At 43.1% G+C, this 15,747-nt stretch overlaps 1 protein-coding gene across 7 annotated transcripts in view; it reads left to right on the plus strand.

Moving 5' to 3' along the window:
* Window positions 1–101: 101 nt before the first annotated feature.
* Window positions 102–15,747, plus strand: part of LOC139378760 (kinesin-like protein KIF21A) — a 41,733-nt gene continuing 26,087 nt past the window's right edge. For 6 of the 7 annotated variants that reach the window (XM_071121232.1, XM_071121234.1, XM_071121233.1 and 3 more), the window contains exon 1: window positions 120–489. In XM_071121232.1, the coding sequence (XP_070977333.1) occupies window positions 449–489 (41 nt within the window). In that variant the 5' untranslated portion in view covers window positions 120–448. Of the gene's footprint in view, window positions 490–15,747 lie in introns of all 7 variants that reach the window. The other variant, XM_071121238.1, reaches the window with a different exon arrangement.

A 15,747-nucleotide genomic window follows, 5' to 3' on the forward strand; every position in this document is an offset into this window, starting at 1 on the left:
AGAGCGGCCACGATGTTTCTTCACTCATTCAATGGGGTTGATATTTTCCCACTGTCAGGTTGGTAGGGGACATCTCAGAAGGCGTGGCTTGATTACGTTTCACTCCTCCCGTCACACACACAGGAGCGGGCAAGTGTATTTTTCTGTCCCTATCACCTCGCAAGGCTGGCCTCTACACGGGAATAATGCAATGTCATTGAAAATGTTACCTCGTATATCGTAGCCTACGTTTATTCAGAATGCGCCTCGCCCGAGATATAAGCACAGAGAATAGCACGCTAATGCTGACTTCGTATTGAAATTATTTGTATCAGGTGGATGTGAGCTGCGGTGGCTCAAGCGCATCGGTAACGAAGCTGCATGCTGTAAAACCGTTAAATAAAAAGAAAACCAAGCTGTTTATATCGTGGTTGTTCCTAGCAGTGACGACCCTCCGGACGTCGTAACCATGAGTGGACAGGACGAAAGTTCGGTGCGGGTCGCGTTGAGGTAAGCCTGTGACATTGGATGGTGGTGTTCTGTTCTGTCGGAAAATAATGGTCATCCTGGTCACGCCTCTCCAGGATAATGTACCTATATTATTATGGTGACAATGCCGGTGTTGATAAACCACAGCACGGGATGTTATAATGGCCTAGTTACTGTGTACTAGCATGAATGTGTAGATAGCCTGAACATTTGCGCATTGGTTCCAAAATAACGCACAGTAGACTACAATGTGGCAAAGCAATCGACGTTTACGTAGGGATTAGGGATAGCAATAACACTATGTTTCTCCCGGCGTTTATTCTAGGACACATGTCAAATGTCAAACAGCTAAAGCAACACGGCCTTGGATTTGTTTTAAGTGTCACCATCAGCCCCCCATATAGGCCAACACAATTTCGTAGGTAATGTTTCATGGGTTTCCTTTGTTGGTGCTTAAGCTACAGTACACCTTTTCTCAGTGTCCCGGCTGCAGACATAGTGACTACATGGATTTATGAATGAAGGGAGAAGGGGCGGATATGAGAAATAAGAGAAAGCAATACCGCTTGCGTCTGTGTGTGTCATAGACCTGTAATGTCATGTGAGAAGGATCGGTGGAAGACAGACTAAGACCTGGTTACACCGCTCTCTCGTTAATGCAGGCAGACTTTGACCCAGTACTCTGTTTACTAAGTCTCTGTCTGGACTGGGCCTTGGTTTTACAAGCCTCTCTCCTGCATATACATGCAGCCATATTCATGAGACAATATACTAGCAGCAAGCACATCTACATAAACATGATACCGTAGAGACTGTTTAATTGCAGACATTTCAGGCAGACAGCATTTAGAGTTTTCAAAAACGACATACTGTCATTTCACTTAAAAGCATTTAACTGCAAGGACTAAGTACTAATTGCAATGACTGCATAATAGCCACTGAACCGTTGCCAGCAAAAGCAGTACAGAGACTGTCCTCTGTGTTAAAATAGCTCCCCACAACACAATCGCAGACAGACACAAGTGTATGTAAACCCTGCCCATGTATCCATCTGCATAGAAAGCACATGCCTCATGAATTATTTGCTAGCTTTGTATAAATCAAATCAAATTATATTGGTCACATTCACATGGTTAGCAGATATTAATGTGAGTGTAGGGAAATGCTTGTGCTTCTAGTTCCAACATTAATAACTAACAAGTAATCGAACAATTCCCCAACAACTATTTATACACGCAAATCTAACAAGTAAATTGACGTTGCTCTTATACCCAATAGTTCTTCCCGGCTGTATGTAATAAGACTTAAGATTTCCTGGGGTAACAGTGTAACAAACAATACATTTTTAAAAAAGAAAATACTGCATAGTTTCCTAAGAACGCGAAGCGAGGCGACCATCTCTGTCGGGGGCCATTACTGTACGCATTTGCCAGTTATTTTTTTGTCTCTCTCTTTTGCAACTTTAATTTGGTATTTTGTTTCCTCGACAATGAGGCTCCCACTCTTTATTCTCATGGAGGAGCCAGTGGAGAGAGTCTATACAGGACAAGGCCAACTACTGTATCTAACTGTGATCACGAAAACGAAGACATGCATAGATGATCAGATAGCATGTTCATAATATGTAATATAGGACCCTGAGTTCGAAAAAAACTCTGGGTCTTTCTTCTAAATCTCCCACACACCATTACCTCTTTACCTGCCCCTGGGCCCTGATATAAACTTTGGTACCTGTCACTAATCCAAGTGTCCAGTGTATGGGCCAGTAAGCAGATCCCTTAAGCCCACAGTAAAGGGATACCTTCCCTGACCCTGCACCTTACTGCTCTCTCTGCTATTCTGAGAACTCTGGCCCAGCAGACCAAAGCTTACTTTATCACATTATGTACACATCGACTCACGGCACCCACACGCTGGCACATCCTTGCCAAGTCCCTCTCTAAGCCTGTAGCCCGCTTTTCCTTTCTCTCTCCCTCTACCTATCCCTGTCTCTCTCACACACACACACACACACACTGGCACGACAGCCGTTATAGTGGCTCATAAATAGATAGGCACTGTTTTTTCTTTCACGAAACCCTCAGACAGACGCAGACCTCCAGTACAAAATGTTACACACACTCCTGAGATCTAGAGTCATTTCAGAGACAGCCCTGTGTCGGTCTAAGCCTGTTTTCTGCTGTTGCCTTGGGTCCATTAGGCTGATTGTCTGTCTGTCTCTGTGTCAGAGGAGTTCTTGCATGGTAACATCAGCTTTGTCTGCTGTCTGCCAACCTGTCTCAAGGATAATGCTATTACAGTGCCTTGCGAAAGTATTCGGCCCCCTTGAACTTTGCGACCTTTTGCCACATTTCAGGCTTCAAACAGAAAGATATAAAACTGTATTTTTTTGTGAAGAATCAACAACAAGTGGGACACAATCATGAATTGGAATGACATTTATTGAATATTTCAAACTTTTTTAACAAATCAAAAACTGAAAAATTGGGCGTGCAAAATTATTCAGCCCCTTTACTTTCAGTGCAGCAAACTCTCTCCAGAAGTTCAGTGAGGATCTCTGAATGATCCAATGTTGACCTAAATGACTAATGATGATAAATACAATCCACCTGTGTGTAATCAAGTCTCCGTATAAATGCACCTGCACTGTGATAGTCTCAGAGGTCCGTTAAAAGCGCAGAGAGCATCATGAAGAACAAGGAACACACCAGGCAGGTCAGAGATACTGTTGTGAAGAAGTTTAAAGCCGGATTTGGATACAAAAAGATTTCCCAAGCTTTAAACATCCCAAGGAGCACTGTGCAAGCGATAATATTGAAATGGAAGGAGTATCAGACCACTGCAAATCTACCAAGACCTGGCCGTCCCTCTAAACTTTCAGCTCATACAAGGAGAAGACTGATCAGAGATGCAGCCAAGAGGCCCATGACAACTCTGGATGAACTGCAGAGATCTACAGCTGAGGTGGGAGACTCTGTCCATAGGACAACAATCAGTCGTATATTGCACAAATCTGGCCTTTATGGAAGAGTGGCAAGAAGAAAGCCATTTCTTAAAGATATCCATAAAAAGTGTTGTTTAAAGTTTGCCACAAGCCACCTGGGAGACACACCAAACATGTGGAAGAAGGTGCTCTGGTCAGATGAAACCAAAATTGAACTTTTTGGCAACAATGCAAAACGTTATGTTTGGCGTAAAAGCAACACAGCTGAACACACCATCCCCACTGTCAAACATGGTGGTGGCAGCATCATGGTTTGTTTGGGCCTGCTTTTCTTCAGCAGCGACAGGGAAGATGGTTAAAATTGATGGGAAGATGGATGGAGCCAAATACAGGACCATTCTGGAAGAAAACCTGATGGAGTCTGCAAAAGACCTGAGACTGGGACGGAGATTTGTCTTCCAACAAGACAATGATCCAAAACATAAAGCAAAATCTACAATGGAATGGTTCAAAAATAAACATATCCAGGTGTTAGAATGGCCAAGTCAAAGTCCAGACCTGAATCCAATCGAGAATCTGTGGAAAGAACTGAAAACTGCTGTTCACAAATGCTCTCCATCCACCCTCACTGAGCTCGAGCTGTTTTGCAAGGAGGAATGGGAAAAAATGTCAGTCTCTCGATGTGCAAAACTGATAGAGACATACCCCAAGCGACTTACAGCTGTAATCGCAGCAAAAGGTGGCGCTACAAAGTATTAACTTAAGGGGGCTGAATAATTTTGCACGCCCAATTTTTCTGTTTTTGATTTGTTAAAAAAGTTTGAAATATCCAATAAATGTCGTTCCACTTCATGATTGTGTCCCACTTGTTGTTGATTCTTCACAAAAAAATACAGTTTTATAACTTTATGTTTGAAGCCTGAAATGTGGCAAAAGGTCGCAAAGTTCAAGGGGGCCGAATACTTTCGCAAGGCACTGTACATAGGACATTTCATCTTCTGAGATAATGTAACACTTGCAGCCTGGTGGCCGCCAGATCTGTATGTGCTTGCCTTGATCCAACCCTACTGACTTGAAAGCACATAATGAGTACGTATCTGGCATCCAAGCTGACACAAAGTTCAAGCATCCACTTAATCATTCTTGTCGTGACTTTACAACATAATCAAAGCTGCTATTGTTGCAACCACATTGTACATTAGCCCTGACGAGTTATAGTAATATCCATAAAGAAACCCTCAACCCACTATTCAATTTTGAGTTTGCATCCCCTCCCACTGTAATTACTTCTGTGTGCTGGTGGAGACTGTCGAGCAGCAACTAAGTACATGTTTAAGACAGGTTGACGGACAGGTTTTCACTGACTTGTACCACACACACACACACACTCACAGCGATCACCAATGTAGCTTGTTGTTGTTAGATACACAGCCTGCCGGTGCCAGTTTGCCAACTGCTGTCAGTTAGCGAGGCGTAATGCTTCAGCCCCAGTTTCATGCACAAGGCTCATATGGTCCATTATCATCCTAATGCTCTTGTGATGTTAATGAGCGCGACAAGTAAAAGTTCAATGTTTTGGCACCAGAAGTGCACAGTCCTGTGTTCACCGATTCATTGGTGCATTACTGCGACGGAGTCGATCAGTGACTCTCATGAGCATATGTTTTCCGATGCTGCTCTTGAACATAAATGACTGGCACATAGATTTTGGTTCGACTTTTTCTGTGCTTTACACAATTTCGTTTTGTGCTCATTACACCTGTTTTATGTTTTTAGGCCAGCGCTTTTAAAACACACAGACAAGGCTATAGCTGTCCTGGACGCAACTATATTGAAGTATTTATTCACTGGGGCAGTATCGTATGAGTTCAGTCTAAATGGAATAAACATGGCCCATGTAAGTGTTAGTATGTTTGATCAAGTAAAGTGTGCCCGGAGGAGCCAGTCAAGTGGTCGTTTCATCAATATCCTTGAAGTGAATGAATTATGCATACCCTCAAGCCTGGAGCTAGGCTACAGTGGTAACAAACAGTGTTGTTCGTTTCAGGTTTCAAGTTGTTCATGTTAGAAGCTAGACAGGCCTTGTACACTATTTCAGGTAAAGTCAAAAGAAGACAATTCTTTCAGAAAGCAATAGAATTTACACTATAACGGATATGCCTTGTTATGTTAGTGTGATATATTGAGTGCAGCTTCTGTTTCAGATTTTCACATGTGGGGCATAAGTCACCAAAACAGCCGCTATTGTGCAATGGGACCAAACCCTCACAGAGTAAAATCCTTTCCACTAGTCAAACTGTCTCCATGATTAAAACAAAAAAAAACTTATACCCCTTGCAGTTAAGACACTTTTTGCAATTAAGAACTTTTGTAGCACCACGGCGACTTCTAAATTTCAGTCCAAGCCTGGTACCTTTTTTAAAAAGGTGTGGTTATGACTCCAACGCACAAGATGCCCCTCTTCGGACACCTTGTCTATGCTGACCATCCACACCTCCCATTGGTTTTTCAGTGTCAATCAAAGCCCAGCTCCTCCTCCTGCTCTTAGCCCAGGGTGGATTACTTTTAGGAGAAGAGTGCACTTCCTGCCACGGCACTGGAAAATGTTATGGTTTTACAGTACATTCATGATACATATGCACGAACCGCCATACAAATACATGCAAACCAGCTGCAGGCACACGTCATGTGATATTGCAACGTGTCCTTACTTACTACGGGAGACAATAACAATAGTTACAGTACCTATTCAATTTCATCCACTTCTCTCAGTATACAAGTAAGGCTACGTGTTGTAGCTGAATCCTTCTGGCTGAGACTACTCTATGTGTATTTTACTCTTAGGCCATAACTGATAACTGAGTACTTCTTTGTGTCTCTGTCAGTGTTGCACCTCGTATCGTTCCCTCGCCTACAGCTTCTTTGTTTATATATAGAGAGATGGGTCTCTTGACTCTCTTCTGTCGACAGGCACTTTGCAGCTGAGCTGCCTGCACTCAACCGCCAGCCCAGTGATGTAGTCAAGTCACTAAACCTTGAGTCCGTGTCGAGTTCCCAAGTCCCTAGTGTTCGATTCCGAGTCCAAGTCCTTTATACTCGAGTACTACAACATTGCCCCAGCCTGTTAGCCAGAGGGACAGAGTGTTTACTTTCTAACATTAGTTTTATTTTAGTTTCACACAATAAGATATTTATCTTTCACACAACACACAACAAGATCATCACAACATGCCCTTAAACCTGAACATGACCAAAATACAAGCCCTTAAAACGGCACAACAGAATATCACAAGATAAGCTTGTGTTGGCTTGAGGTCAGATACATTAACTTAGCCCAGATTGATAAACTAATGTGTTTTAGGAGTCTCACTGTTATCCCATTGCCAGAAGAAAATAACGTGTCTCTCAATTTATTTTCTGCAATTATCACTCATTGCCCTTGGCTGTGTCATTGCAAAACATTCTTGGGTTGTTTTCTCCCATCCAAAATAACTCCAACTCACAAGGTTGTATGTCTGCTAGTGTCATCCTCTTATCTGGTGTTTTGACAGAGTTCCCTTTGTGGCATAGTGCTATTTAACTGCCCTGAATGTTTCCACATATGATCGCTGTTATTTTGTGTCATTCATCATAGTGCTTGGCTTGAGGAAGAGAAGATGGGTGTGTGTGTATGTGTGTGTGTGTCCTTTGTCTCTTGTCCTGGTTTCCCCCCCCTAACTGACAGTGTGAAATCGACAGCCACTGCGTGGACCCCTGCTCCTCTTTTCCTGCTCTTCCCTGTAGCTGCAATGTGACCTCTGACCCAGGAAGCATTAGAGCTGTGGCCACTGGTCAGTGAACCCCACCCCGCCCAGTGTGGTTACCCTGTGAATGGACATCACTCGCCCGTGTAGAAGAGCCTTGACAGATTTAAGCCAGGTGAAGAGAAGTGGGGGTTCTTGAGTTGCAGAATTCTCTGGCTGAATCTTCCCCTTCTTTCACTAGTGGCCTTGGTAACTGAAGTGACATCATTTTCCTGTGTGGAGACTGGACACTAAGAGAGACATTTGTTCATTCGAAGACCATTTGTTGAAGACATTTTAGGAAGAAGTTTTAGGGAAAAGTAGTTTGGTTTATTTGGTTGGAGGCGCTTACATGCATCGTTTGCATCAGTTGATCGTTGTTGAAATCTGCAGAGTTTGTCTTTCTGTGCTCTAAGGGGGAAAAAGCCTGTTACTACCTGTTAATCACAGAGCATTGACGTTGAGAATTATCCACTGACTTGCTTCATGATCTCCAGTACAGTACTTAAAAATGGACAGACTGTTCCTAAAAGCAAGTAAAGTGGAATATAACTTAGTTTGAAGACTGAGCATTAAACACTGACACCGCTGTTGTCAGCTGTTATTTTTTTGCTGTAGCTATTACTCACAGTGATGCTCTGTAAACGTAGCTTAATGCACGTATTCCACCATTACAACCCTGATATTATGACAGACTCTAAACAATGTGTCAGTCAGTGAGTCAGGGGCCTCTTAAGGTCGAGGCAAAAAGAGATCACACCTGATGTCCTGAAAAAGGCAACCGATGAACAGTGAATGATGACAGGTGACATCGTCATCCACACGCACAACACACAGTGTTGCCTTTTTGCGTTTTGCTTCACAATGTCATAATTGAAACAAACACACAACATTGGAGCATGAGGACATGAGCACTTTGTATGAAATCCACTCCATATGACGACAGTGGATGATGTCAGTCATATGACAGTGGAAGTAATATTCCCATTGAAGTGCCTTTTTCTCCACCCAGCCCATTTCTTCATCCTCCCCCAGCTCATCTCCATCAGAGGCATATCATATGACATCAGTGGATGTCGTCAGATAATGATGATGATGACAATAAGAATATTCCTATTAACCTTTTACTGCAGTGGACTAAATCAGGGTCTACTTTGAAATAAAAGTATGCACCTCACACGTATGGTTATGGGCTTTAAAAAAAGACACCTGTAACATGTCAGAAATAGAGTTGAAATTTTGAGTTTGCATCCCGAGTTTGCATTACACTTTATATACAGTACCAGTCAAAAGTTTGGACACACCTACTCATTCCAGGGTTTTTCTTTATTTTTACTATTTTCTACATTGTAAAATAATAGTGAAGACATCAAAGGTATGAAATATCACATATGTAGTAGTATCATGTAGTAATCATAAAAGTGCTAAACTATTCAAAATGTATTTTATATTTGAGATTCTTTAAAGTAGCCACCCTTTGCCTTGATGACAGCTTTGCACACTCTTGGCATTCTGTCAACCAGCTTCATGTGGTAGTCACATGGAATGCATTTCAATTAACAGGTTTGCCTTGTTAAAAGTACATTTGTGGAATTTCTTTCCTTCTTAATGCGTTTCAGAAAATCAGTTGTGTTTTGACAAGGTAGGGGTGGTATATAGAAGATAGACCTATTTGGTAAAAGCCCAATCCATATTATGGCAAGAACAGCTCAAATAAGCAAAGATAAACAACACTCCATCATTACTTTAAGACATGAAGGTCAGTCAATCCGGAAAACTGCCCTCGCAAAAACCATCAAGCGCTTTGATGAAACTGGCTCTCGTGAGGACTGCCACAGAAAAGGAAGACCCAGAGTTACCTCTGCTGCAGAGGATAAGTTCATTAGAGTTACCAGCCTCAGAAATTGCAGTCCTAATAAATGCGTCACAGAGTTCAAGTAACAGACACATCTCAACATCAAGTGTTCAGAGGAGAACACGTGAATCAGGCCTTCATGGTTGAATTGCTGCAAAGAAACAAGCAATTGACATTAGATCGGTGGAAATCTGTCCTTTGGTCTGATGAGTCCAAATTTGAGATGTTTGGTTCCAACCGCCGTGTCTTTGTGAGACGCAGAGTAGGATGACCTCTGCATGTGTAGTTCCCACCGTGAAGCATGGTGGAGGAGGTGTGATGGTGTGGGGGTGCTTTGCTGGTGACACTGTCTGTGATTTATATAGAATTCAAGGCACACTTTACCAGTATGGCTACCACAGCATTATGCAACGATACACCATCCCATCTGGTTTGAGCTTAGTGGGACTATCATTTGTTTTTCAACAGGACAATGACCCAATACACCTCCAGGCTGTGTCAGGGCAATTTGACCAAGAATGAGAGTGATGGAGTGCTTCATTAGATGACCTGGCCTACACAATCACCCAACCTCAACCCAATTGAGATGGTTTGGGATGGTTGGACCGCAGAGTGAAGGAAAATCAGCCAACAAGTGCTCAGTATATGTGGGAACTCCTTCAACTATTGGAAAAGTATTCCAGGTGAAGCTGGTTGAGAAAATGGCAAGAGTGTGCAAAGCTGTCATCAAGGAAAAGGGTGGCTACTTTGAAGAATCACAAATATAAAATATATTTAGATTTGTATAACACTTTTTTGGTTACTACATGATTCCATATGTGATATTTCATAGTTTTATTCTACAATGTAGAAAATAGTAAAAATAAAGAAAAAACCTTGAATGAGTAGATGTGTCCAAACTTTTGACTGGTACTGTACAGTACGTCACAGAAAACTGAAATATAACAAAACCTTTTGACATAGAAACACCAGATTTTAAATTATGTTTATTAATTATGAAATCATGAAAAATATTAATGCAATTCCACCTATTAGGCCACTAGGTCATTTGACTGCAGGAAAGGGCTACAGTGCCATTTCCTTCCCCATCCCCTCTCTTCTTCCTCTATCCCTGGGCATCCATTAACCCAGGCCTGTTCTGCTCTAACCCATGTCATAGAGGGCGTAGCTGAAGCTTTTCATTCTTCTTTCAAGGGGACCTTTCAAAACTGATTGAGACACTTGTTGTAAGCAGCACAACAACAGAACCATTTATCGGCATTTGTGTGTGTGTGTATCAGAAGTTCACTGTAAATCCGGTGTCTAAAGTTCCCTGGTCTCAGTTTCAGGTGCAGTGAAGGGCCAGAGAAGAGAGAGTGTGTGTGTGTGTGTGTGTGTGTGTGTGTGTGTGTGTGTGTGTGTGTGTGTGTGTGTGTGTGTGTGTGTGTGTGTGTGTGTGTGTGTGTGTGTGTGTGTGTGTGTGTGTGTGTGTGTGTGTGTGTGTGTGTGTCTGTCTGTCTGTCTGTCTGTCTGTCTGTCTGTCTGTCTGTCTGTCTGTCTGTCTGTCTGTCTGTCTGTCTGTCTGTCTGTCTGTCTGTCTGTCTGTCTGTCTGTCTGTCTGTGTCTGTGTCTGTGTCTGTGTCTGTGTCTGTGTCTGTGTCTGTGTGTGTGTGTAGAACGGTCCCTCGTTAACCTCTGCTCTACAGCATCAGTGTCTCAGGGTAAAAACAACCCGGGAAGTAAAGGGTCTGTTCCAACGCTCATTAAAGGCCCAATGCAGTCAAAATATGTTTTACTATGGTTTACAGTATATCATGTTGTACAAAAGCTGATGAAACTAACACTGTAAAAGTGTGATCAAATTGGATCATTGTTATTTAACTGATAGTGGCTGGTTGAAAATACAATCTACACAGGAACGTCTAATCAGAAGGTTTGCATGGTGTTTTGGCCTTCCATGGAGACATCACCATGCAGTAAATTGATGAATAGACCAATAACAACAAGAGTTCCAAACCGCTCTGCCAATTTAACTAGGCAAGTCAGTTAAGAACACATTTTTATTTATGATGACCACCTACCAGGGAACTGCCTTGTTCAGGGGCAGAACGACAGATTTTTATCTCGTCAGCTCGGGGATTCGATCCAGCAACTTTTCGGTTACTGGCCCAGCGCGCTAACCACTAGGTTACCTGCCACCAACAACAGCTAGTTTTTAGTTTTCCCTTCCCAACACAGAGACCTCTCCCAGACAAATTAAAATTATTATTTTATTTAACCAGGCAAGTAGTTAAGAACAAATTCTTATTTATCCCTATGGAACTCCCAATAACAGCCAGATGTGATGCAGCCTGGATTCGAACCAGGTACTGCAGTGACTCCTCTTGCAGTGTCTTAGACTACTGTGCCACCCGGGAGCCCTAACTGAATACAGTAAGGTACTTAATTGTTACGCAGAAATGATTTGCTCTTGATATAAAAAAAAACGTCTGCATTGGGCATTTAAAAACCCTGTTCCTAGTGCCTGAATTCCCCAGGTACTTGGCCACAATTTAACCTCTGATATGAGTGGAGTTAAAAAAGCCAGCTGCCTAACTCTATTCTCCTCCCTTTGCAATGTGTGGACACAGGGCAGCAATCCTCCCTCTTCTTTCTGTTTTCTTCTCAAATGAATCCGAACAAGTCTATATGAGTGAAAGATTGATTGTTTCCTGTAATCTAGTTGTGTATCGTACCGGTTGTTTCCCTTCAGTGTGGGTCCAGATGCTTCTCTGGACTCGTTGTAGCTCTAGAATTAGATTAGGGCTGTGACTGCTGTGGTTTGCAGATGGGAAATTATATGTGATGGTCTCTCAGGGGACCATTGTGGTTGGCTGAGGCGGAGGCAGGGGCTGAGGTCAGGTCCTGATCTGCAGAGAGTCAGCATGATTAAAGCTGTGACTTAATCACCTTTCTTACCAGTATAGTTATTATTATTCATGGAGATCTACACACATACTGTATAGACTCAAGCATATCCATAGCAGAGAACACTGGTTATGACGGTCACCAGCCTTCCCCGGTGCAGCCAGTGCACCCTGGCCTCTGGCCTGCAGTACATTTCAAATTTTACAAGAGCCATTCTGTTTGAAGTGTGTTTGTTTAGTAGGAGATTATGCTGGCTAGAAATGTGACTGTGCTACCGCCTGGCCCTACGTCTTGCTGCCCTTTGAACCAGGTCAATGTGTGGTGGTGGTGGTAGCTGTGTGGAGGAAGGGGACAGAGAGAGAGAGGGAGGGAGGGAGGGAGAGAATGAGAGAGACAGAAAATGAGAGGGAGAGAGAGGGAGAGCAGAGGGAGAGAAGGACAGAGAGAGAATGCGACAAAGAGAGACAAAGAGAGACAGACAGGCAAGGCTGCCCCAGATAATTCGTACTGGGTCCATAGGAGAGAAAGGAGAGTCTCGGCTCAGGCCCAGGACAGCTGCTTCTGAATGGGGTAGAGCTATAGTGAGCTAGCCTGGCGCTGCCCATTTTATTCTGAGAGGGGTTAGTGAGTTACCAAGTGCCGCCGCCATGGTGCATGGCTCCTCTGGCTGTCACTGTAATCGCTGTAATGAGGTCTCCAGCGTGACGCTAACTGGACATGTCACATGGGGAGAGCCTGTCAGGAGCTCTACGAAGTGTGTCCGTACGCGTATGTGTGTGCGTCAGTCCATGTGTGTGTCAGCCTTTCATCTCACAGAAGCGACCTATCCCACCTCAGTTAACTTCAGCCCACCTCTTCTGAACCGGATTATTGCATACTTTCAACATATATTTTATATTCCCCGAAGGAGGCTTAACCTGACCGGGGGGTTGACTGAGTTGTCATGGAGGGTAAATGTACAGTCGTTATCACAGAGAGCTAATAGCTCTCTGCTCAGTCAGTCAGTCCCCTTGTACTGTGTTAGGCAAAGGCTTTGGGTCCCCTATAGAGGTACAGGAACTGGAGAGTTAGATTACTAGAAAACAACACATAAGACTTAATACTTTTTGGCACAATAGTGTAGTGTTGTCCTATGCTGGTCCTGGGGATGGAGTTGGACTCAAAGGGTGTGTACAGTTTTTGGTTCAGGCCGGCACTAACACACATCTGGTTATCTTGATTCGTTTTGTCAGAGCTGGGCTAGAACAAACATTTACACCACTCTGGATCCCCAGGACTAGTGTTGAAAAACACTGCTGTAGTCTAGAGGGTGGATTAGTGCTTTAAGTCTAAAGTCTACATGAAGGTATGGAGAAGCTACTGTATATGTCAACCATTATTCACCCTGATGAATCCAGTGTTTTCATTTCACTCATAGCCTAAAACCTGTCAGTCAACTATCCCAGCTAGAGGACAAATGTAATGTACACAAGTGCACTACTCACTCACACTGCACTGTGAAGTGTGCTCAACACTCATAAACTTCTCATTATATATAATGTCAACCGTGAAGAGGCGACTCCCGGATGTTAGCCTTCTAGGCAGAGTTAGAAAGAAAAACCCATATCTCAGACTGGCCAATAGAAATAAGAGATTAAGATGGGCAAAAGAACACAGACACTGGACAGAGGAAGTCTGTCTAGAAGGCCAGCATCCCGGAGTCGCCTCGTCTCTGTTGACGTTGAGACTGGTGTTTTGTGGGTACTATTTAATGAAGCTGCCAGTTGAGGACTTGTGAGGCGTCTGTTTCTCAAACTAGACACTCTAATGTACTTGTCCTCTTTCTCAGTTGTGCATCGGAGCCTTCCACTCCTCTTTCTATTATGGTTAGGGCCAGTTTGTGCTGTTCTGTGAAGGGAGTAGTACACAGCATTGTACGAGATCTTCAGTTTCTTGGCAATTTCTCGCATGGAATAGCACAAGAATAGACTGATGAGCTTCAGAAGAAAGTTATTTGTTTCTGGCCATTTTGAGCCTGTAATCGAACCCACAAATGCTGATGCTCCAAATAACTAGTCTAAAGAAGGCCAGTTTTATTGCTTATTTAATCAGAACAACGGTTTTCAGCTGTGCTAACATAATTTCAAAAGGGTTTTCTACTGATCAATTAGCCTTTTAAAATGATCGACTTGGATTAGCTAACACATCGTGCCATTGGAACACAGGAGTGATGGTTGCTGATAATGGGCCTCTGTAAGCCTATGTAGATATTCCATAAAAAAACTGCAGTTTCCAGCTACAATAGTCATTTACAACATTAACAATATCTACACTGTATTTCTGATCAATTTGATGTTATTTTAAATGGACAAAACATGTGCTTTTCTTTCAAAAACAAGGACATTTCTAAGTGACCCCAAACTTTTGAACGGTGGCAAACATTGATCTATATGGCTCTGGTCTAGAGGCCTATACTGTTTAAACAAACTTCTGGTCTGAAATATCTTTCTGGTGTTGAGAAAGCAGCTTTGAAGTGGCAGTGGACAGTTAAGTTTATTGGTCTTATTCAGGAGGAATCTGTCAACAATCTTGAGCTGGTCATATATCCTGGGAGAATCTCACTTTAATTTCCTCGATTCCTCATGTTCTCTCTCCTCGCCTCAAGGAGAGAGGAAGCAAGGAAACAAGGAAATGCAATTGAGATTCTCCCAGGATATTGTGTATGGAAGACACTGGGGGATGTCACAGACCAAGGCTGGAGTCCTAGACATGCACACACAAGGAGGAGTGTTTGACTGTTTGTCTTGCGTCACCGCCTTGGCTGGGATGCTCTCATCACAATCAATCAGACCAATGATGTGATTTACACTGCACTGAACTCACTCTCTTTCCTCATGTAGGGACATTTGACACCAAATGAAATGCTATTGAATGTAGTAATCTCATGACCAGTGCTGTGTATTATCTAGTATCTTTGATCTCATCTTTGGCTGGAAGCCAGCCCAGCATTCTCACTTTTAGTATTTCCGCATTATTGTTACTTAACGTGTTGTAAGCGGTGATGAGTATTATCTTTGTTGTGATGGTTCTGTCCTGTTTTAGGAAGTGGGTCAAAGGGATTACTGTGGATTCCCCCTAATGCCCCAAACCCCAAAAACTTGTGTCAAACAGAGGTCTGTCAGAGGGGTGTTCTGCAGGAACATGAACAAAGAGATCAGTAATGGACTAGTATACTAGCCTACCTGTTGAGGCAGCAGAAATTTGGAAATACTGAAATACTCTGTAGCAAATACAGAAGGAAGTTATGACCCAGATTATGTACTAGAGGTGTAACATTACAGGTAATGCAGCCTCCTCTTCCCCTCTTCTCAACCTCCTCTCCTCTCATCTATCCCTCCCTGGCTTTGTCCCCTCTTCTCATTCACTGTGTAATCCCAGAGAGAGGATGCTAAATAGCCGGGATCTGATGTCACTGGGGCACAAGAACACCACTGTAGCCTGACTGTGTGTGTGTGTGTGCGTGCGTGTGTGTGTGTGTGTGCGTGCGTGCGTGTGTGTGTGCGTGCGTGCTGTAGCCTGACTCTCTGCTGTGACTCTCCAATCACAATACTGCCCTTATAAACACAATTACAGGCCTAACACAAGTAATGCGTTTACTTACAGTACTCTTCCATCAAGTCTTCTGAATATTTCCCATTTGAATTGAGTTGAAATCATGTGATATTTGTCCAGTGAGTTCTGTGATGAGCTAGACAGGCGCAGGGGCAGCGTGTATGGGGGAATTGCAAGGCAGGGTGTGACTGTTTACCTCATGTAGCTCCACAGCTTCCACT

The sequence above is a fragment of the Oncorhynchus clarkii genome, chromosome 21, assembly GCF_045791955.1.
Source record: "Oncorhynchus clarkii lewisi isolate Uvic-CL-2024 chromosome 21, UVic_Ocla_1.0, whole genome shotgun sequence".
Classification (NCBI taxonomy): Eukaryota; Metazoa; Chordata; class Actinopteri; order Salmoniformes; family Salmonidae; genus Oncorhynchus; species Oncorhynchus clarkii.